Below are 23,470 nucleotides of genomic sequence, written 5' to 3'. Positions count from 1 at the left end.
AAATCATCACCTGAAATAACATATTCTTAGCCAGAAAAATGTCATTTAGTATTTTTTGGGGGGGTTGGTTATATGTAAAGCAGAAAGGCTAGTGACAAATTCTCTAATGTCTTATTTTTTAGTATTTGTTTTATCTAGTATGTGCATGATATTCATGTGGTGTGTGTGTGTGTGTGTGTGTGTGTGTGTGTGAGTGATGTATGCTATATGATCATGTAGGTGTGCAGAGGCAAATGCCCTCAATTTTCCCTTGAGACACTAAAACTATAGCTAGGTGGATATTTTTCACATTATTGTGAATGTTCATTTATAGACTTTTCATTGATGTTATGAAGATTTGTCATCTGTCTTCTGATTTTATAATTATTCTCATAATTCTCATCTACTGTTGAGGTGCTCTAATATTTTTTCATGATTTTTGTTTTCAGCTACCGAAGATAGCTTTGTTTTTAAAATAGTCTTTGTCTTTTCATTTATATTTACCATTTGATGAGGTGTTGTTATATCAACTTTTACTTTTTCAGCCCATGATTCATTTACTTTTTTGAATTTTCTTTTAGATATTTACTTGTTTTTAATTGTGTGTATTCCCGTGTGAGTTAATGTGCACTCCATGCATGGAGGCCATAAAGTCGTTGGAGTTCCTTAATCTACAGCAACATTTCACAAGCTGTGAGTTGCAACCCCATTGAGGGGATCAAACAAGCCTTTCACATGGTTGCAAATCAGATATTTGCATATCAGACATTTGCTTTATGGTTTATAACAGAGTCAAAATTATAGTTATGAAGTAATAATAAAAATAATTTTATGATTGAGGCTCACCAAAACATGTGGAACTGTGTTAAAAGGTCACAGCATTAAGAAGGTTTAGAATTACTAATGTAGTGTTTCAGGCAGTTGGGTCTCTGCAAAAGTGTCAATATCAAGTTCCCTTAACCACTGAGATATCACTCCAGCCACACTTTCAGCTTTCTTATGATTGTTCAGTGAAACAATTGACTTATGGTTTTGCTCACATTTTTGTTCATTTTTAAATAATTAAAAAACCTTCCTCTAATTTTTTTGTTTTGTTTTTTTTAAATGGTTAGTTTTTTTCCCTGAAGACTTTATTTATTTATCTATCTATTTATTTATTTATTTACTAAGTATACAGTGTTCTTCCTGCATGTCTGCCTAGAGGCCAGAAGAGGTACCAGATCTCATTATAGATGGTTGTGAGCCACCATATGGTTCCTGGGAATTGAACTCAGGACCTCTGGAAGAGCAGGCAGTGCTCTTAACCTCTGAGCCATCTCTCCAGCCCCTTCCTCTAAGTTTTAAAAAATATGCAATAAATTATTTTTGACTTATACTTACCCTTTTGTAGTATATAACACTATAATCCATTCTTTCTATTTATGCCTTGGTTCTTATTATCACATCACTGATAATGTGTTTTTAAATGTCAAATCAGTGACTCCAAATAGAATTCTGTGTACATTAAGCAGCCATTTTAAAAAAGAAATGTTTATCACACATCTAACAAGTGGAAAACACAATACTTTAAGAAAGATTTTTTATCTACTCTTGTAGTTATTAGTAACTTTTTATTTAAACTTGTGTCCATACAAGTCACTCATACTAAATGTACCTTTTTGTCATTACCAATAGAAGAACAGACTTGAAGTCATCGAAAATTTGGATTTAAAATGTTGGTTTCTTTTTTTTAACATTTTTAAAAATTTCAAATAGCTTGTTTCACATGTCAATCCCAGTTCCCTCTCCCTCCCCTCCTCCTGCACGCCTCCATCATCCCCCCCATCCTCCCATCCTATTGTCAATTCCTTCCGCATAGGGGATATCTAGAGTCTATCATTTCATTCAGGGTAGGGTCCAGGCATTTCCCTAAGAGTCCAGGCAGAGAGAGCAACCCTCTTTGTGTTACGGACACATGATTTCTGTTAGTATTTGAGGGATACAATTTTTTTAAAAGTCCTAGTAATTTAGAAACTTGACCTCTAGAGAATGATAAAGGTATACATGTGAATTATGCTTCATAATATTGTAAAATAAGATGTGGCCCCACAGAATACAATGGAAAGTATTAAGGGAAATGAATACCTATGAACTCATTATAACACTGGTAGATCATAGCTTTCCATCCCCAAATCCCTTCCCCTTTCCTCCGATTCTCTAATCTAATCGCATCCATCTTTTCCCCTAAACAGATTCCAGTTGTTGAACCTTATTGTTTTTACTCCTCCTGTTTTGCATTTCCCTTCCGGAAACATTGCTAACCTAGACAAAGGTATAGTGAGTACTTACATGTATACACCATTGAACTAACCTAAGTGATACAGTATGATGCAGCTAAAGTTCACCATGTACCCCTACCCTTTAAATACTCCCCTTTTCTAAAAATTATAGCCAGTAATCCTAAATAGGTATTATCATTATCATAGAAGAGTCTTTGCATGCTACATAAGCATTCATCACACATATTCGCTTTAATATATATGCTTAAATACTTGTAGTCATTGTTGTTTTACATGTTTGTTTTTAAACTTTATATGTGTGTTATAATGTATCCATAAATTCCCTATTTTTCTTATATGCTTTTCTCCACTACACCATCCAATATCTTTTTTAGGACTTTCTCTGTGTCTTAGACCTCAGAGAATTGTAGGATCTCCCTGTACTGTCCCTCATCCAGGATCCAGTATTTATTGTTTTATTCAACTTATTTTAAAGGGAGCCAAGAAGTTGGCTTTGCTCACAAACGCCCAGTTGCTACTGATGCTTTTCTTTTTCCCTGTGTTCAAGGGACTCATCTTGTTTCCAGACAAAGTGAGTCACTTGTCAGTTTCTATGAATACAATTCAGACTATGCTAGAACTCCATCTGTGGTTTTTTTTTTGCAATTTGTAAACAATCCTACTTCCCTCCCGTCCTTCCATTTTCCCCACCATTCCCCCAGCTGTACACCCCATCCAATCCTCAGGGAGGGTGAGGCCTTCCATGGGGCATCATCAAAGTCTGTCATATCATTTGGGGGCAGGACCTAGGTCCTCCCATGTGTGTCTAGACTGAGAAGGTACCCTCCATAGGGAATGGGCTCCAAAAGCTCATTTGTGCACGCTGATTAAATTCTGGTTCCACTGCCAGAGGCTCCATAGACTGTAGAGGACCCCCAACTGATACCCACATACAGGCGGCCTAGTTACGTCTTATGTATTTCTGTTATTTTCAATAAATGGTTTAAACTTACTAATGCAATTTATTGAAAGTGTAATATGAGGACTTAAAACAGTTAAAAGTGATCTGCATCTGGGACTGGTAGGCTACAACAAAAATATATATCAGTCAACTTGAGTTAGTATTATTTATACAAAAATTTCTACAATTCATTTATATTAAATGAATTTTAATTTTAATGTAACAAATGATTAAACAATGGGGGAAGTATTCAGTATATACTTTTAGATGAAGAAGTTGAGAACAGTATCACTGGTGATAATTTGCATCTGTGAATAAATTTTAGAAGATCTCAAATCCATGAAGAACCGATTCATCGATTCCATCTTCATTCATAGCTTCCTTTGCCCTCTATCTGTAGGAAGAATAAGAGATAATTAACAACTGGAAAACATTAACATGAACAACTTTTATCGATCTTAAGCTAGTCTATCAATCATATACTTCTGTTTTCTTAACAAAACCATTGAGCATATTTTCTTCTTGAAACACAAACACTTGTATGTCAGGATACTTCTATCATTTAATGCCTTCAATTAGCCGACCCACGAAAGGTTCCCTAATACCAGGCAGGCCATGGTTTTTTTCTGGCTATACTATGACCTTGCAAAGATACAAATAGGTTATTCTATGATAAAATCTCCTCTAGTAAATCATAATTTTTAAAATTTTCATGCCATTCCATTTAAAACAGTAGGCAACCAAAATCCAGTAGTCTTGGCAGTGTCCCAGTGGCAGATACATTTCTGAACTTCACATTTTGCTGCTGCATACATTTCTTTAGGGTGCTTTGCCCCTTTTCCTAACAGCATGAACATCCTGTCCTTCTGATTATTTCTGATCCTTTGGAAGGAAGTAGAATCATTTCCATCTTGTTGAATTTAAATATGTTTAGACCTTCATTGAAAAAGCATTTGTTGTGTTTGAAGACAAACTCTCTAGTGCATCTGTCTCATTCATTTCCCCCAACCTCTACATATTTGATTTTTACAACTTTCAAGTATTCTCATAGATCTTCAGCATTGTCTTGGATCATCCTACATTAGATCATCTTTGAATTCTTAAAACTTTCATCCAAACAATATATAGGATTTGCTTGCTGTTTGCCTCTGGTGTCTCCATCCTCCCAAGGTCCTTCCTAAACATTCCTTAACAACCAATAGTCAGCTAATGTAGAATTGTATCCTGAATTGGTAATCTTATTAAACAGACTGGTAAAAAGCATACAACCATTCCTTCCAAGTAACCCAATAACAGGGTATTTATTACAAATCGATTTACACTTGAACTCCAAGTTTTCTGTGTATGGCCTGCAAGTGAACTACCAATGCCAACAGATACTGAATGGCAAACATCTTTGCTGATGTTTGGTGTCCTTGTTCCCTTTGTTGAAAAATCAGCACTTGATAAAGTATGGAAGTGTTAGTCAAGGATTCACCCTACTGGATCGTGTCACCCTCAGCATCCAATGAGCTGTGTTATGAACCTTGAGATTGTTTTGGAGATGTTACAAATGATAGCGGTCCTGGAGGTAGCTCCTCCAATTAGACACTCACCTTCCCAATGCTGAGCTTCCATTGCCAGGTCTGGACTTCTTGGAGATATTTTGTCTCTCTTGAATCTGTGATTGTTCAGGGACTGAACTTTTTGTGCCTTGCCTTGGGTGAAGAAGAATGCAGTTGTTAATATCACATATACACACTTTAGTGGTGTGGTATATTTAAGAGAAAAAGTAGGTGAACTCACAGGCATGCAGGATGATCTCCTCACATGGAATCTCATCTTGTTTGTCCCCTTTGTTGTCCTCTTCCTCCTCCTCCTCTTTCTCTTCGTATTCATAGTTGTCATCGTCCCCCTCCTCCTCATCTTCCTCATTATTGTAGTACTGGTCATCTTCTGCTTCCTCATTCTCCTGTACATTGTTCCAGACATACCAGTCCTCTTCCACATCTGGCCACACATCCTCATCTTCAGGCCACATGTCCTCTACATCAGGCCAGACGTCCTCCTCACTCCAGATGTCTTCCACTTGAGGCCACATCTCCTCAACACCAGGCCACATTTCCTCCTCCCCACACCCTTCCTCCAGCATTGCCCAGACGACTTCCTCACACCAGATGTCTTCCACTTGAAGCCACATCTCCTCAACTCCAGGCCACATTTCTTCCTGCCGACACCCTTCCTCTGCTGTTGCCCAGATGACTTTCTCACGCCAGATGTCTTCCACTTGAGGCCACATCTCCTCAACTCCAGGCCACATTTCCTCCTGCCAACACCCTTCCTCCACATCAGGCCAGAAGTCTTCCTCACGCCAGATGTCTTCCACTTGAGGCCACATCTCCTCAATTGCAGGCCACATTTCATCCTGCCGACAGCCTTCCTCAACATCAGGCCAGATATCTTCCTCACACCAGAAGTCTTCCACTTGAGGCCACATCTCAAAATCAGGCCATATTTCTACCTGCTGACACCCTTCGTCAACATCAGGCCAGACGTCCTCCTCACTCCAGATGTCTTCCACTTGAGGCCACATCTCCTCAACACCAGGCCACATTTCCTCCTTCCCACACCCTTCCTCCACCGTTGCCCAGATGACTTCTTCACACCAGATGTTTTCTACTTGAGGCCACATTTCCTCAACTAAAGGCCACATTTCCTCCTGCCCACACCCTTCCTCTGCCTTTGCCCCGACGACTTCTTCACACCAGATATCTTCCATTTGAGGCCATATCTCCTCAACACCAGGCCACATTTCCTCCTGCCGACACCCTTCCTCCTCCGTTTCCCAGACGACTTCCTCACACCAGACATTTTCCACTTGAGGCCACATGTCCTCTACACCAGGCCACATTTCCTCCTGCCGACACCCTTCCTCCACCATTGCTCTCATGACTGCTTGAGAAACCAGAAACGCTATGGTTCCATCGATGTCATCATTAGCATGGTTGATTGGAAGCATGAGTAAGACAATTTGTCTCGCAACGTGCCCCATCCCGCCACCTTCTTGCTGTTGATCAGGTAATCTAGGCTCCTGCTCTATAACAGCTGACATGATAGAAATTACCTGACAGCGAAGATCTTATTGAAACGCTGAGCTTTTGAAGGGGTTGGTGGGCTGAGGCGTTGTTGTGAAGGCAACTACCACGAAGAAGAGTGAGGATGTTGGCTGCCGGTGCCTCCTTGGAGGCACTGAGAGCAGTAGAGAAGGTTTTCCACTAGTGAACCTATGGAGTTCGTACGTGTGGAGCCCCTGAGTAAAGAAGGGCTAGACAGCACCAGGAGGAGCAACGGACTGAGGTGGGCCACAAGATGGCTGAGGACCAGGTATGAGGGGGCGGAGCCTTGAAGGGTAATAATGGCCCCTCTCACACGTCACCAGAACTGTAAGCTCATTCGTCGAGACATAGTGATTGACACTCTTTGTGTCCAATCGGGGATAACGGCCCTTGAATTCAAGGGACTGCTCAGAATCACACCTTTTTCCGTTGAGGCCTTACTGTCTTGGCATACTTTTAAGGTGATAGGAGCCCTGTACTTTAAATTTCATATTGTCAGGACATTAATGGGTTATGCCAATATAGACAGTTATAAAACAATTGTAGAAGGACAGGAAAGATAGCTCAGAAGAATACTTACTGCTCTTCTATAGGACCCAGGTTTGATTCCCAGCACCCACGTGGTGGTTAACAACCATTTGTTACTCAACTTCCAAGACATCTTGTACCCTCTAATCTCATTGGGCATTGTATACATATGATGTACAGGCATACATACCAGAAATAGCACTAATACACACAGAAAAAAGATCTAAAATAATTAAAACCTGATCATTGTATAGCTCATATTCAAGCAGTGGTAAAAATAAAGGAGACAGGAAAGAGCCAATATTGAAAAGTTTAAATGGTTACAGTCAAAACTATGGATTGAAAGTGAAAAGTCAAACAAACCAGGACATGGAAAGTATTTAACTCCCACTGCCAAATCCACATTAATCCTCCTATAAATGCATGCAAAAAGAGAAAAATCATGTCACAAAATAAAAAGACAGGTTTTCTAGGATGTGTTATCTAAACTAAGACTTTCTGTTTCATTTTCCCAGTTAGACAAGAATTCAAAATTCCAAAATATAAAGCATTTTCTAATATGAAGAAATTCAATACCATTTCATATTTAGAGTGAAAATCTTTAAACATAAAAACATCCCATTTCAGGGGTATTACACCCACCAATCTCCTTAATCACTCACATTCCTTTCCTTTTCTATCCCTTCCTTTCCTCATTCCTCTTTCCTCTTTTTTCTTTCCTTTTTTTCCCCTTTTGTGTTTCTTCTCCTCTCTTCTCCTTTCCTTTGCTGTCTCTACCCAACAATATGTTTTCATGACTCTCAGATGAAGAGTTTAACTAAATTATGTGTTCTTCATCCAGATGTGCCTTAGTATGCACATGCAGGAGACCAGCACAAGCTCATGATAGACAAAAATCTCAATATGGAGAGGGGAGGTTGACAAGAAGTCCCTCGCCAAGATGAGATGTTATTGGCAATTGATAGTGGCTTGGAGAGGGAAAGTCAGTTTTCTCTAAGGGTGTGGCTCCTGGGAGATCAGCCACACTGCAGGGGAAGGCTACATATTCAAGAGTATATGAGCAGCTTAAATTGGACTCAGTGGGCTTGAGAAACAAAAGAAGACATGAAGTTAGGTGGTGCCCTTGTACAGTTTCTGCTGCTGTGCTAACTTACAAAGCATTTAATTTGAGGCTTCAGAGTGATAGTCCATGACCATCATGGTAGGGAGCATAGCAGTAGGCAGTCATGAATGACACTGGGCTGTAAGTGAAAGTTTATGTTTTATTAGCAAGGTAAAGGCAGAAAGATGGGAAAATCTGGGAATGGTGTAGCCCACCCCAGTGACACGCCTTCTCCCAAGACCACACCTCCTAATTCTTTCCAAACAGTTCCAACAACTGGAGATCAAACATTCAAATATTTGAACTTATGGGGGGCATTCTTCTTCAAACTACAACAGGTCAATAGGAGAGTGTTTTGGGCCTACGAAATAGTGGGGGGATGATGAAAATGATCATAAGACATTGGGTAAAATCTCAAAATTAATAAAAAATGAAAAATGGTTATGCTACCTCTTCAATGGTCTAAAAGGAGTGGGGGGTCTCTCAACATTGGACAAAACATTCTGACACTGATAACTAAACGTGTTTTTATTTTTCAAAGCTTGTTTATCTCAGGTAGTTTGTAACAGTAATATAAAGCTAATTTACCTCCTTTATAATGGTATATTATTTTGTTTTTCTGTCTCTTCAAGTTACTATATGAAGCACAATTCTTGGCCAGAAATATAAATCCACACTTTTAACTATAACTTGTGTGCTGTAGTTGGCAAATATATCATATTTGTGCACATATGTTACAGAGAAAATGTGATATAAATATTATGTTGTATAATTGTTCTTCATATGGTTAAGAATGGAGAATATATGTGACTTTTAATACTTATATAATTACTATTACTGATTCTCCTTTGTGTGAGTGGATTCAAATTATCAGCTGAAATAATACATTCTTAGCCCGAAAAATGTCATTTATTTTTTATTTTTTTGGTTTGGTTATATGTATAGCACAGAGGCTAGTGACAATTCTCTAATGTCTTATTTTTTCAGTATGTGTTTTATCTAGTATGCACACTGTATTCATGTGATGTACATATGTGCTTGTGCATACATGTATGCGTGTGTGTGTGTGTGTGTGTATGTGTGTCTTTTTCTGTGTGATGTATGCTTTATGCTCATATAAGTGTTCGGGGCCAAATGCCCTCCACTTTCCCTTCCTGCTTATTCTCTTGAGACACTAAAATCAGAGCTAGGTGGATATTTTTCACATTATTGAGAATGTTCATTTATAGACTTTTCATTGATGGTATGATGATTTTTCATCTGTCTTCAGATTTTATAATTATTCTGATAATTCTTATCTGCTGTTAAGGTGCTCTAATATCTTTTTTATGTTTTGAGTTTACAGCTACAGAAGATTGCTTTGTTATTAAAATAGTCTCTGTGTTTTCATTTATATTTACCATTTGATGAGGTGTTGTTATAATATCAACTTTAACTTATTCAGCCCATGATTCGTTTACTTTTTTGAATTTTCCTTAAATTATTTACTTGTTTTTATTCGTGTGTATTCCTGTGTGAGTTAATGTGCACCTCATGCATGGACGTCATAAAGTCATTGGAGTTCCTTGATCTACAGCAACATTTCACAAGCTGTGAGTTGCAGCCTCTTTGAGGGAGTCAAACAAACCTTTCACAGGGGTTAGAAATCAGATATCTGCATATCAGATATTTGCATTATGTTGTATAAAAGAGGCAAAATTATGCTTATGAAATAATAATAAAAATAATTTTATGATTAAGGCTCACCACAACATGTGAGGGTCACAGCATTAGGAAGGTTTAGAATTACTGATCTTGAGTTTCAGGCAATTATGAGCCACCATGTAAGTGCTAGGAACCAAACAGTGGGCCTCTGCAAAAATATCAATATCAAGTTCCCTTAACCACTGAACTACCACTCCAGCCACTCTTTCAATTTTCTTATGATTGTTCACTGAAATAATCGCCATCCGGTTTTCCTCACAAATTGTTCCTTTTTAAATAATTAAAAAACTTTCCTCTTCTAGTTTTTAAAAAATATGAAACAAATAATTTTAGACTGTACTTACCTTTTTGTATTAAATAACAGTATAATGAATCCATTCTGTCTTTTTCTGTCTTGGTCCTTATTGTGCCATCAATGATAATGTGCTTTTAAATGTCAACACTGGTTAGCCCAAATGGAATTCTGTGTACATTGAGCAAGTGTTTTTTTGAAGAAATGTTTATTAGACATCTATAAAGTGTAAAACACAATAATGGGTACTTTAAGAAAGGTATGTAAGTCAAACTTTTTTGTGTGTTTTATTTGAGCTAGGGTCTCTCTGTGTTATTTTGGAGGCTGTCCTCGAACTTCCTTTGTAGACCAGGCTGGCTTGAAACTCACAGAGATCCGCCTGTCTCTGCCTCCGGAGTTTTGGCATTAATGGCATGTGCCACCAACACACTAAGTCAACCTTTTAAAAGTTCCTAATAATTTAGAAACTTGACCTCTAGAGGATGACAATGGTTTGCATGTGAATAATGTTTCTTAATATTGTAAAATGAGATGTGGTCCCATAGAATACAACAGAAGATGTTAAGGCACTGTGTACCTATGAAGCTTTATAATACTAGTAGACCATAACTTCCACCCCCAAATCCTGTCCCTTTTCCTTTGATTCTCTACTATAGACACATACATCTTTTTCTCTTAAAGAAATTCTAGTTGTTTAACCTTCTGTTTACCCCTCTTGTTTTTTTACTTCCCTTCCAGAAACATTCCTAACCTAGACAAAGGTGTAGTGAGTCCTTACATATATACACCCCCTTGAACTAACCTAAGTAATATAGTATGATGCAGTTGAAGTCAATCACGTGCCCCTACCCTTTAAATACTCCCCTTTTCCTTAAAAATATAGCAAGTAATTCTAATAGGTACTTTCATTCTCATAGAAGATTCTTTGCATGCTATATAACCATGCATCACATGTAATCACTTTACTATTTATGCTTATATACTTGTAATTATTGTTGATTTACATGTTGTTTTTTAAACTTTATATGTGTGTTATAATGTATCCATAAATTCCCTTTTCTTCTTATATGCTTTTCTCAACTACACTATCCAATATTGGCTTTTTTTTAGGATGTTCTCTGTGGTGTCTTAATCTTCTGAGAATTGCAGGGTCTCCCTTTACCATACCTTATCCAGGATCCAGTATTAATTGTTTTATTCAATTTATTTTAAAGGGACTCTATTCAATGATATCATGCTGGTCCAATCATAGTGGAGCATTACTCAGAATTAGCAGTTTTAAAATTATGATGACATAAAGAATAAACAAGATCTTCAGAAGCTCTCCCAAGTCAATTTGAGAATGTACTATCCATTGCATCTTGAATGGAGCCAAGCTGTTGGCTTTGCTCACAAATCCCAAGGCAGCCTTTCTTTTTCTCTGTGCTCAAGGGCCTCATCTCTTTTCCAGACAAAATGGGTCACTTGTCAGTTTCTGTGAATACAATTCAGACTCTGCTAGAACTCTATATGTGTGATTATTTTTTGCAATTTATAAACAATCGTATTTTATTTGCCAATCCCAGTTCCCTCTCCCTCCTGGTCCTCCCATTCTCCCCACCATATCCCCACCGCCCACCACCATCAAATCCTCAGGGAGGGTGAGGCCTTCCATGGGCTTCATTAATGTCTGTCACATCATTTGGGGCAGGACTCAGACCCTCCCCCATGTATCTAGACTGAGAGAGTATCCCTCCATAGGGAATGGGCCCAAAAAGTTCATTGTGCACCCGGACTAAATGCAGGTTCCACTTCCAGAGGCCCAATAATCTGTCGAGGACCCCCAACTGACACCCACATTCAGCCAGTCTGGTTAGGTCTTATGTATCTCTGTTTTTTTCAATAAATGTTTAAAACTTATTAATGCAATTTATTGAGAGTGGAATAAGAGGATTTAAAACAGTTAAAAGTGATCTGCTTCTGAGACTGGTAGGCTAAAACAAAAATATACATCTATAAACTTGAGTTAGTATTATTGATACAAAAATTTCTACAATTCATTCAACTCAAATGATTTTTAATTTGAATATAAAAATTGAATAAACAATGGGGGAAGTTTTCAGTATAGACTTTTGGATGAAGAAGTTGAGGACAGTATCACTGGCGATAATTTTCATTTGTGAATAAATTTTAGAAGATCTCAAATCCATGAAGAAATGAGTCATCGATTCCATCTTCATTCATAGCTTCCTTTTCCCTCTATCTGTAGGAAGAATAAGAAATAATTAACAATTGGAAAACATTAACATGAACTACTTTTATTGGTCTTAAGCTAGTCTATCAATCATATACTTCTGTTTTCTTAACAAAACCATTGAGCATATTTTCTTCTTGAAACACAAACACTTGTGTGTCAGGATACTTCTATCATCTAATGCCTTCAATCAGCCAACCCACAAAAGGTTCTCTAATACCAGAAAGTACTTGTTTTTTTCTGGCTATACTATGACCTTGCGAAGACACAAATAGGTTATTCTATGTTAAAATATCTGCCCTCTAATAAATCATAAGTTTTAAAATTTTCATGCCTTTCCATTTAAAGAAGTAGGCAACCAAAATCCAGTAGTCTTCGCAGTGTCCAGTGGTAGATACATTTCTGAACTTCACATTTCTGCTGCTGCATACATTTCTTTAGGGTGCCTTCCCCATTTCCTAACAGCATGAACATCCTTTCCTTTTGATTATTTCTGATCCTTTGGAAAGAAGTAGAATCATTTCCATCTTGTTGAATTTAAATATGTTTAGACCTTCATTGAAAAAGCATTTGTTGTGTTTGAAGACAAACTCTCTAGTGCATCTGTCTCATTCATTTCCCCCAACCTCTACATATTTGATTTTTACAACTTTTAAGTATTCTCATAGCTCTTCAGCATTGTCTTGGATCATCCTACATTAGATCATTTTTGCATTCTTAAAACTTTCATCCAAAAGCAATATATAGGATTTGCTTGTTGTTTGCCTCTGGTGTCTCCATCCTCCCAAGCTCCTTCCTAAGCATTCCTTAACAACCAATAGTCAGCTAATGTAGGATTGTATACTGAATTGGTAATCTTATTAAACAGATTGGCAAAGAGCAACAAATCACTCCCCCCAAATAACCCAATAGCAGGATATTTATAGAATTACATTTCTACTTGAACCCCATGTTTTCTGTGTATAACCTGCAGGTGAGCTACCAATGTCAACAGATACTGGATGGCAAACAGCTTTGCTGATGTTTCGTGACCTTGTTTGCTTTGTTGCATAGTAAGCACCTGATAAAGTATGGAAGTGTTAGTCAAGGACTCACTGTACTGGAATGTGTCACCCTCAGCTTCTTCTGAGCTGTGTTATGGACCTTGAGATTGTTTTGGGGATGTTATAAAAGGTAGCTCCTCCGATTAGACACTCACATTCCCAATACCATGCTTCCTTTGCCAGGTCTGGACTTCTTGGGGATATTTTGTCTCTCTTGAATCTGTGATTGTTCAGGGACTGAACTTTTTGTGCCTTTCCATGGCTGAAGAAGAATGCAGTTGTTAATATCCCATATACACACTTTAGTGGTGTGGTATATTTAAGAGAAACAATAGGTGAACTCACAGGCATGCAGGATGGTCTCCTCCCCCTGAACCTCTTCTTGTTTGTCCTCTTTGTGTCCTCTTCCTCCTCCTCCTCATACTCCTCCTCTTCGTATTCATAGTTGTCATCGTTGTCGTCCTCCTCATCTTTCTCATTATTGTAGTACTGGTCATCTTCTGCTTCCTCAGCTTCCTCATTTTCCTGGTCATTGTTCCAGGCATACCAGTCATCTTCCAAGTCTGGCCACACCTCCTCGTCTTCAGGCCAGATATCCTCCACATCAGGCCAGACGTCTTCCTCAAGCCAGATGTCTTCCACTTGTGGCCACATCTCCTCAACACCAGGCCACATTTCCTCCTGCCAACACCCTTCCAACACATCAGGCCAGACTTCTTCCTCACACCAGATATCTTCCATTTGAGGCCACATGTCCTCAACTCCATGCCACATTTCCTCCTGCCGACACCCTTCCTCCACCATTGCTCTCATGACTGCTTGAGAAACCAGAAACGCTATGGTTCCATCGATGTCATCATTAGCATGTTTGATTGGAAGCACGTGTAAGACAATTTGTCTCGCATCGTGCCCCATCCCACCACCTTCTTGCTGTTGATCAGGTAATCCAGGCTCCTGCTCTATAACAGCTGACATGATAGAAACTACCTGACAGCGAAGATCTTATTGAAACGCTGAGCTTTGAAGGGGTTGGTGGGCTGAGGCGTTGTTGTGAAGGCGACTACCACGAAGAAGAGTGAGGATGTTGGCTGCAGGTGCGTCCTTGGAGGCACTGAGAGCAGTAGAGAAGGTTTTCCACTATTGAACCTATGGAGTTCGTACGTGTGGAGCCCCTGAGTAAAGAAGGGCTAGACAGCACCAGGAGGAGCAACGGACTGAGGTGGGCCACAAGATGGCTGAGGACCAGGTATGAGGGGGCGGAGCCTTGAAGGGTAATAATGGCCCCTCTCACACGTCACCAGGACTGTAAGCTCATTCGCCGACACAATGATTTACACTCTTTGTGTCCAATGAGGGACAACGTCCCTTGAATTCAAGGGACTTCTTAGAATCACACCTTTTTCCGTTGAGGCCTTACTGTCTTGGGATACTTTAAAAGTTCTAGGAGCCCTGTCTTTTACACTTCATATTGTCAGCACAATAGTAGTGTATCAATATTAAAGAGCCTCTCTGCGCTGATTTCTATTTGGCATGGGTTATGCCAATATAGACAGTCATAAAACAATTGTAGAAGGACAGGAAAGATTGCTCAGAAGAATACTTACTGCTCTTCCAGAGGACCCATGTTTGATTCCATCTGTATTCTCTGCAAGCTACAACACCTTTCCTGACAAGATACCGTGTAATAGTGGCATGGATGTTATGGGAATATATCCAACTTCGATTTGAATGATCTAAGTCCTGCTCCATGACATAGAACCCATATCAGGTACTGTTTAAATGTCCAAGAAACTGTGACTGCACAGATTATTGGTGCTTTAGTAATACTTAATACTATCATCATTCTACAAATAGACATAAAACTAATGTGGCTTCCAATGACTTATTGCTATTACCATAGATCAGAACATCTCTCAACCCTCACCATAGAAGCTTCTACTTGTAGTAGATGAGAAATAACAGAATCTCTAAACTTGTCAATATTCAGAGAAACAAGAAACCATGGAGTACTCAGCTCTAAATGGGACATACGTATCACACTCCCTACATCCAAGGCTCAGTAATACTCTCAGCAGTGTGGGTGGAATGATTGGAAAAGCCTGAGGTGGTGGATAACATCAAGGAAACTGTGTTCTCTATACATGAAAGACTGAACAGTTGCAGATATGAAGTCACAGTTATTGTGACAGCACACACACAAGACCTGCACAGGCTCAAGTCAGACAAAATCTCAGCATGGAAGGGGGAAGTAGGCACAAAATCCTACCACTAGCTGAAGAGCTACTGGCATTTGATAGCTGCTGGGAGAGGGAGAGTCAGTTTTGTTTAATGACATGACCCCTGGGAGGTAAACCGCATACCAGGCCTGGCCTCACTCACAAGGCTACTTGTATAAAACAACCTGGACTTGATGGGGGGAGGGAAAAATAGCAGAAAACTCAAAAGTTGTGTAAGAAGGGAGGAGGAGGGTAAGAGATTTGTTTTAAGAGGGATTAGAGATGGGCGAAAGATACTCATGTATCCTAAAAATGAAATAATATCAATTGTTCTTGTTACAGTAATTTACTTTTATTTCCTATGAGCAAAATATGTTTCTTGTATAAAACACCACTATTCTGAATTATAAATGTTGTTTTTTCCATAAACCATGTTAAAACTTCACTGACTAAAAGTTTTCCATACAATAAATTTTAAGTAGTTCATTGATGTAATATGTTAATAGCACACACAATAGATTATACTGAATGAAAACAACTTGTTGCACAATTTAAATCTGAAAGAATTCATACCTTTGAAATAAATGATAGAATAGTTTAGTGTTTTTCTAATAAGACCAGCTCATTTTAAGAGTCCATTTAAAAACAAAGGCTCTTCTAATATGTATAATACACTGTCTAAATACTCCCATAAAATTAATTTACTCTTAAATTGCCAGTTGATTTTAATGAGCACCTACGTTATAAAATTTCAAGAAGAAAATTGTCTCCTCTGACATTATTATACAAAAAGAGTCTGAGCCTGTGGCAAGTTAATGCAGGCAAGAGGTAAGGAATGCTTTTATAATTATGATCCGGAGAAAACACAAAGCCTCTCCCAAATTATACCAGTTACATACATAAATGCTACAAAGTAAACCATTTGTTATTATAGTTACTGATTTACATAATTTTACCACTTTTAAAGATTCTTAGATAAGAAATGAGAAGAAACACATAGTCATAGATTTTTGTTATTGTGTTTCTGTAATAGTTAAGACCTGGAATGTTCCCCAATGGGCCACATGGTTAAAGTTTGTTTTCAGTCTATAATGCCATTCATAGACACTAAGAACCATGAAAGGACTGCTTCTGTTTAAATATGAACCTCTTACAGTAGCTTCATTAGAGAACAGGTGTGTGTTCTGGTGTTATGATTGAGCACAGGCTTTCATATATATTCTACCACACTGAGCTACATCCACAGCACTGAACCAAGCCTTAAAGACAACACAGAAAACACCGTTGTGTCTGATTAACAGCATTGGTGGCTTGAATGTGTTGTGCCTCAGGAATATATGGAAGTAGTATAGTTACTAAGAGTGTTACATTGAGTTTTAAATTGATTGTATCTAAGACCGTAATCAAAAGAATTGTCAGTTCATACAAAGAACAAATTTAATAAATAAAAAGGGATTGAAAAATTAAACTTCAACATAAAAAATCAATTGCTTAGTTTTGCTGAATCTTTCATTTTGAAGGAAAAAACATATATATACATATATATGTATATGTGTGTGTTAGAAAGTCAAAGATAAAGTTTAAAATATTGAGTCACTATACTGAATTCATAGAGAAAACAAAAAGCAACAGTAATGTATTGAACCAAAAAGATGCCTAAATTCTTTCTCTGCACAGATTGGCATACATAGTAAAATACAAGGTGAACTTTTATACATTATGTTTGTGTATTACTAAATATATCACCATTTGGAATGCAATAGCTTAAATTTCAATGTATCAAGAATACAAACATTTTCATCTTTTCTAAATCCGTTTATTTTAAGAAGAATCATCTGTAGTAAAACATTACAGAAGTCCATATAAATATACATCTTTATTATTATAATTTACGCAGACTGCAAGAATTTAAAGTTAATATTTAATATGGAGAAAAAATACAAAAATAGTATTCAAAGTCAACACAAAATATTTACAAATTACAGTTCAGTTTTTGTAAGAGCCAATATTATAAAAAGTGTAATGCAATGCAGGAACGTAAACTGGAATTTACTAGCCATTTCATTTGAGATGAGAATCTCAAAGCTATAGAAAAGTGGCTTTGTACCCATGTAGATCACTAAAGAAAAAGAAAAGAAAAGTTTCCTTAAATTTTAATCACTTAATCTATTGTAGCAGAAAGATAATTTTCATAAACTATAACCATCCTGTACTAATCTTCTGCTTTTTACTTACTGTATTTACACAATCTGAAATGAACTTCTGTAAAGACTAGTTATTATTGGAAACCAAAATGTTGAAAAGCAAGAGATAATATAAAATTAAAGATTTCAATGACAATGAGTATATTATTATTAAAAGAAAGTTTCATGCAATCAATTATGTTTGTTCATGGGGGTTTTCCCTCACCCAATTCCTCCCAGATGCTCCCCATGTCCCACTAACTTAACTCCACGCTCTTTCTTTCTCTCTTTCATAAGTCCTGCTGCATTTTTTTCTCATTAGGTGATTTTTAAAATCTTTGTGCTAATGTTGAGTAAAAAAAGTATTCAAATGAAATCTACCTCTGGTGTTGAGATCAAATGGGCACTCATCTATATATGAGTTTTCAAAAAAATTAAATTAATTTTAGGAATTCTTGCAGCACATTTTTAATCTATAATCTGGCTTTCCATAGGGATTCCATTAGAATGCTGATAAATAAAGCCTGGTTGAGGGTTGCCAATTTTTTAATACGGTGTCAGATTGCTTCCTAGTCCTGTATTTAGTTTTTTAACAGTGTTTACAGAAAGGCTGATACCCAACTATGTGCATTTTGGAGACTTATATACACTGTGCCTTGTTTTTGCACACTATCTTCTTTGTAGAAATGTGACTATTATACAACTGAGTTGTTAATTTAAAGGATTCTTTCACTTATGTCCTTAATAGCACATAAACCTGATAAAAGATACCTTGAAAAGGATCAGGGAAGGAGACAGTGCGTCTTCTAGCTCATTTAGATGGACCACAGCACAATAGTGTTTCTAAAAATAGGCAGAAATCGACCGTGCTTGTTTTCAATGGAGGAACAGCTTTGCCATTTAGTTATTTTCTCTCAGGGACGGAACAAGCTTGATGAAATAATAAATGCCAAATTGCTTTCCATCCTTATTTCTAGGCAGCCTTTTGTATGAGCTGATGAATAACAACTATCAAGTCTAAAGGAAGGTACCTACAACAGTCTTGTCTGTTTCTTATAAGTCCTTGTCTTTCAATAGCCTAACTTGAGCTGCTTAGTTTTAGAACATGCCTAATCTGTGATTTTGTAGCAACAGTAGCACTTTTTATCCACCTGTTCCATATAAAAATATTTTCTTATCTCTTCAGCCTCCACAGTCTGTCCTAGAGACTCTGATCATGTCTTATTGTTATTCATTGTTTGGAAAAATATTGATAAGACAAGACAGTCCCCAACAATAGGCCTTCGGTGATTTCCAGAAGAAGGATCATCTTCTAATTATAACTTTGTGTTGTGTGATTTATAACTTCATTATTGTTATTGAGATTGGAGTCGGTCTTTACTCCAAGAAGCCAGTTTCGGCTTCAAGAAATAAATTGAAATAGCCAAATTGATAGTGTAAAACAGAAATAAGAGATTTAATCAATGTGATCACATTGGTGAAAAGGAACAAAGAGATCCAGTGACTGCCCTTTGGCCCCCAAATGCGTCTTTGGGATCCTGAAGTGAGTTAAAGCATAGATAGTGGGCCATGGAGTTGTAATTTAAGCATTCCTGGCCAAGGCGTGGGACTGCCCATCACTTATTACTGAACCATTCTTTTCTGTGCTCTGGTGTCTCCAGTAAGGTACTCTAACACGATGTCAGCATCTCATAAAATATCTTCCTGGGAGACAAGTTCATCCTCTGCTGGTCACCAGGATTCAGCCTTTTCTTTCTGCCATCAGGAAATTCCTAAAGAGTATTTTTTAATCAGTACTCTGATAATCAAATTGAGGGACCTGAATGTTTCTTTTTAGAATATATTCAAAGATCTAAAAACAGACTCAGAAAGCAACTTAAGGAATTTATTGGAAACAGAGAAAACATCAGGACAGGCAAGTTGGAGATCTTGGCAGCTGCCCAGGGGAAGGAGATGAAAAGGAGAGAAATGTTATACTTTCTGAGTTAAAGTGGAGTCTTTGAGTATGTGTATGGAGGTTGGACAGCCTCAAGGTGTCAGTGAATATCAAGGTCATCAGGTGTTAAAACACAAGGCGGACATATGCTCAGGCCACGTTCTGTACAGCATCAGTTCCCTCTCTGCAGTCTCATTGCCACTGGCAGTCAACTGAAAGGGAGTCTGCTGGTGACTCTAATTTTCTAGCAGACTCCCTACATAAAAGTCCCGGGACTTTTCAAAAAGGCTTGCCAGACTCAGGCAGCAGAGAGCTAATATTGGTTATCAGTGACAGTGCATCTCCCCACCATGGCTTTCCATGCTGCCCCAAACGTCTCCACTTCCTCAAATACCTGTAAGAATGGGCCCCCAAATCTACTTAGCTGGAGCCCCCATATGTTGTCTGTCTATGATTCTGGGGCCTGAATTCCTGAGTCCCACATCATGCTGTTTCCTGTCGGACTGTGGTGTTAAACATTCTTCTAATAAATGTCTTGCTCCCAACTTTCCATGTCCCCTTTGAACCCAGCACTTGAGAACTTTCAGCAAGCTTAAAGTCAGAAGCAGAATAGAAAGAGGGGAGGAAAGGGAGAAAGCTACACTTTCTGAAGTGAACTCAGTGGCCTAGGTTAGCAGTGAGAGTGTGAAAGCAACTGCTTGAAGGGCAGGGCTTTTGGAGGCCTTTAAATTCATATTTCATTATGGATATTGTTATTTCTCTTGTTATCATGTCTTCAAGTGTATCATATTTCTTTTTAACCTTTGGATTTATGTTGGTCGTTAGGTTGTAAAAGAGGATTTCTCCTCATCACAGAAGATCTCTCTGGCCTTGTGTGGCTAAAGGAAGCACTTATTATCTACCAAAAAGTGTATTAACCACTGACCAAAATATTTGAAAATCATGCTATTTGTGTTAGAAGATGCCAACATCATAGTAATCATATCTACTAATACATGTGGTCCCAGGACAAAGGAGCTTCCCAAACCAAGCTGTGAAAGGAAGGATGTTACCAGACAGAGAGCATGCCATTAAGTGGCAAGACTCTGGCATAGTTAATTTTCCTATTCCCAAATAGTAACTGGGAAGCAGTTAGTTGCAAATGATCACTTTTATTCTGTCTTCTTGTCTATTATCCCTTATGGTAAGGACCAGAATCAAATCAGTCCCTTTTTTTCTATAAGGGCTGCTTCCATAGTCTCCACAAATTCATTGTTCCTGAGTTCAAGACTTATATTGCCCTCCATGCCACACCATGGTCTTTTCTGGCACTGGTTGTTTGATTTTTAAAATTCAGTTAGATTTAGTGTGCCTAATGTTGAATATTGGGTGTTTAGTAATCTCTTACTGTTTCAGGTAGAGTGACACTGTAAATAGTAATAAATCAGGATCAGAGTTTGACATACTTGGATTTTTCTTGTCTTTTATTTTTGTGGGAAACACCATATTTTAGACAGCATATATTTTAGACTATCTCTCTCATCACTTGCTCTTTTGTTTATTGACTAGTTGGATTATTTTGACAATGTCTATGTCCCCCTCCCTTATGGCACGACAGTAATGATGATCTTTGTATGGATGTATTGCCTTCATATGTTTGCCACATAGTCACCATGGGAGTGGTTTTGTCATGGCTCACTTTGATCATCTGTTTCCCTGACCACTCTCAGCCGTTACTCTCTATTCAGTGCTGATTGAGAAATACACTGCTCAACAGATTTGTCCAATTAAATTCAGGCTCCTTTGAAGAAATAATGTTTTAAGCTATACTTGAAATTGTTCTGACCCCAACAGCAAGTCTTCTTAAGTATCTTTATCCTCGATTATTTTGGCAAGATAGCTTGCTTATTACTTTAGCTTCTATTTGTAATGATTCTATTTCCTCTTAATTGCTTCTAACCACAGACTCTATTAATTATTGAGAGCATCATAAGCTTTGGCTTTATACTCTGTTGCAAGTAGATTAACTCTCTGAGGGAAAAGATGCAGAAACCTGCTGCATGAGTTGCATTACTCCCTGGGCAAAATTTTTGTTGTGTGGATATGGACCTGGGGGATAGGGAGAAATGATTAAGAGTGTGGAAGCAGTCCTTCAAATCCTATCCAGAGTAACTCCATCTTGCTGCAGACACCATTTAGCTGTTCTGTGCAACCAAATTCAACAAAAAGCCGTTCATTCCAAGCTTAGATGGAGTCTGCCAAGACCAGGAGAATCCTTGATAAGAGTAAGGACATAATGCATGGAAATTTAGAACTCTCAGAATCTGGTTGTATTTATGGCATGTATCAATTGAGCATAGTGTCTCCTCATCTGCATTAACAATTGGTAGTGCTCTGAACTCAGGCTTGCATCCATTCTGTTGTAGACATAGAGCTGTATAAGTTAGGAACATGATGAACAGAGATGGGGGAGTGAATGGTATAATAAGTGGACTTTAGAAAAATAACAGCTGTGCTAATAGTCCAGTGCTCCATAAGTAACTACAAATAAACTCAATTTACTCATTAACTTCAATAAGTTATTCTTTGGGATGTTTATATTATTTTAGGTTGTAGTCACATGTTAATTATGTAGCTCCCTGAAAAAGTCATGCAACAGGTGATCTTTTAATAATTGATACTCTTCTTTAGGAAGTATGTACTCAATGACTGTATTATTGGAGACAGGAGCTCTGCGATACAGGCAATAAAAAGGACACCCAGCCAAGTATGCAGGAATACAGGTAAGGCTTTAATGAAATCTTTAATTAATTCTTTTGTTTGCAAGAAAAAGGGAGACATCATAGGGCAAAGAGGAGATCACATTGCTATCTGAACATAGGGAGAGAGTTGCTGGGGAGGGCTATCTAGCAGTCTCCATCTTGCACTAAGAACGTCAGATGTATAAGTTGCTGCAGCTTCTCTCTCAAAGGGCATGAGAGGGAAATAGGAAGTACTCTAAAGGACTGTGTCTTCTAGAGAAGAATCTCTTTACCCTGCTGGGGGCTTAATACACTCAGCAGTGTTCGGTCCGTGTTAGGGTTTTCATCTTATAAGGGATGACATCATAAAATATGGGGGGGGGCATCTACATCTACACTGCATTCACTTTGAAATCAGATTTGGGAAAAAGTAGGTTGAAACAGGATTAAATCTTTAGGTGTTCTGCTCTTTTAAGAAGCATCACTCTGGCCGAGCATAGGTGGTGCACGCCTTTAATCCCAGCACTCGGGAGGCAGAGGCAGGCAAATTCTGTGAGTTCAAGACCAGCCTGGTTTACAGAGCTAGTTCCAGGACAGGCTCTTGATGGGGGAAGTCCTGTACATTTATTAATAAAGCACTGCTGGCCAATAGGAATCTAGATAGGTGGGACTAGGAGTCCACGAGGATTCTGGGAAGGAGAAACACAGAGAGTTTGAGATGTAACCGTCATGGGGTAGGAAGCCCGGAAACTTCTCTGGTAAGAGACATACTTAGATTAACAATTATGGGGTAATTACTTAAGTCAGAGCTAGCCAGTAAGAAACAAGCAAGGCCAACAGCTTCATAATTAATACAGTGTCTTGTGTGTTTATTTGGGGACTACAACGTGGCAGAGCCCAGGCAGCTGGGGGGGGGGGGGATAAACCAAAGCAGCTAGTAAAGGAAAGCTTCTTGTAACAGGCTCTAAAACAACATAGAGAAACCCTGTCTTGAAACACCAAAAAGAAGAAGAAGAAGAAGAAGAAGAAGAAGAAGAAGAAGAAGAAGAAGAAGAAGAAGAAGAAGAAGAAGAAGAAGAAGAAGAAGAAGCATCACTCTGTAGCTGGAGGAAGATAATGCCCTATTTTATTAACTACAACAGTCTTGCATCTCCCTGTGTAAGGGAGAAAAAGGGTGTGGAAACTGGCTCAGGTATCACAGTCTCTCATTATTATTATTG

The 23,470-nt window shown here is 38.2% G+C and overlaps 1 protein-coding gene and 1 long non-coding RNA gene across 2 annotated transcripts in view; one reads left to right on the top strand and one right to left on the bottom strand.

Moving 5' to 3' along the window:
- The window catches only part of LOC121139782 (FK506-binding protein 4-like), a 29,732-nt gene extending 23,443 nt beyond the window's left edge, over nt 1-6,289 (bottom strand). Inside the window, exons 1-3 of the mRNA XM_040743773.1 lie at nt 6,047-6,289; nt 4,984-5,242; nt 4,794-4,895 (exon numbers count right to left, since the gene is read on the bottom strand). Of these exons, the coding sequence (XP_040599707.1) occupies nt 4,794-4,895; nt 4,984-5,242; nt 6,047-6,289 (604 nt within the window). The remainder of the gene's footprint in view (nt 1-4,793; nt 4,896-4,983; nt 5,243-6,046) is intronic.
- An 8,020-nt stretch (nt 6,290-14,309) lies between these two features.
- Nucleotides 14,310-23,262, top strand: LOC110342155. The gene is made up of 4 exons (XR_002384162.2): nt 14,310-14,441; nt 18,572-18,621; nt 22,201-22,292; nt 23,212-23,262. It is a non-coding gene; the product is annotated as an uncharacterized LOC110342155 (long non-coding RNA).
- The last annotated feature ends 208 nt before the right edge of the window (nt 23,263-23,470 follow it).

The sequence above is a fragment of the Mesocricetus auratus genome, unplaced genomic scaffold (genome assembly GCF_017639785.1).
Source record: "Mesocricetus auratus isolate SY011 unplaced genomic scaffold, BCM_Maur_2.0 Super-Scaffold_100003, whole genome shotgun sequence".
Lineage (NCBI taxonomy): Eukaryota > Metazoa > Chordata > Mammalia > Rodentia > Cricetidae > Mesocricetus > Mesocricetus auratus.
This window is presented reverse-complemented; position numbering and strand designations above follow the sequence as displayed.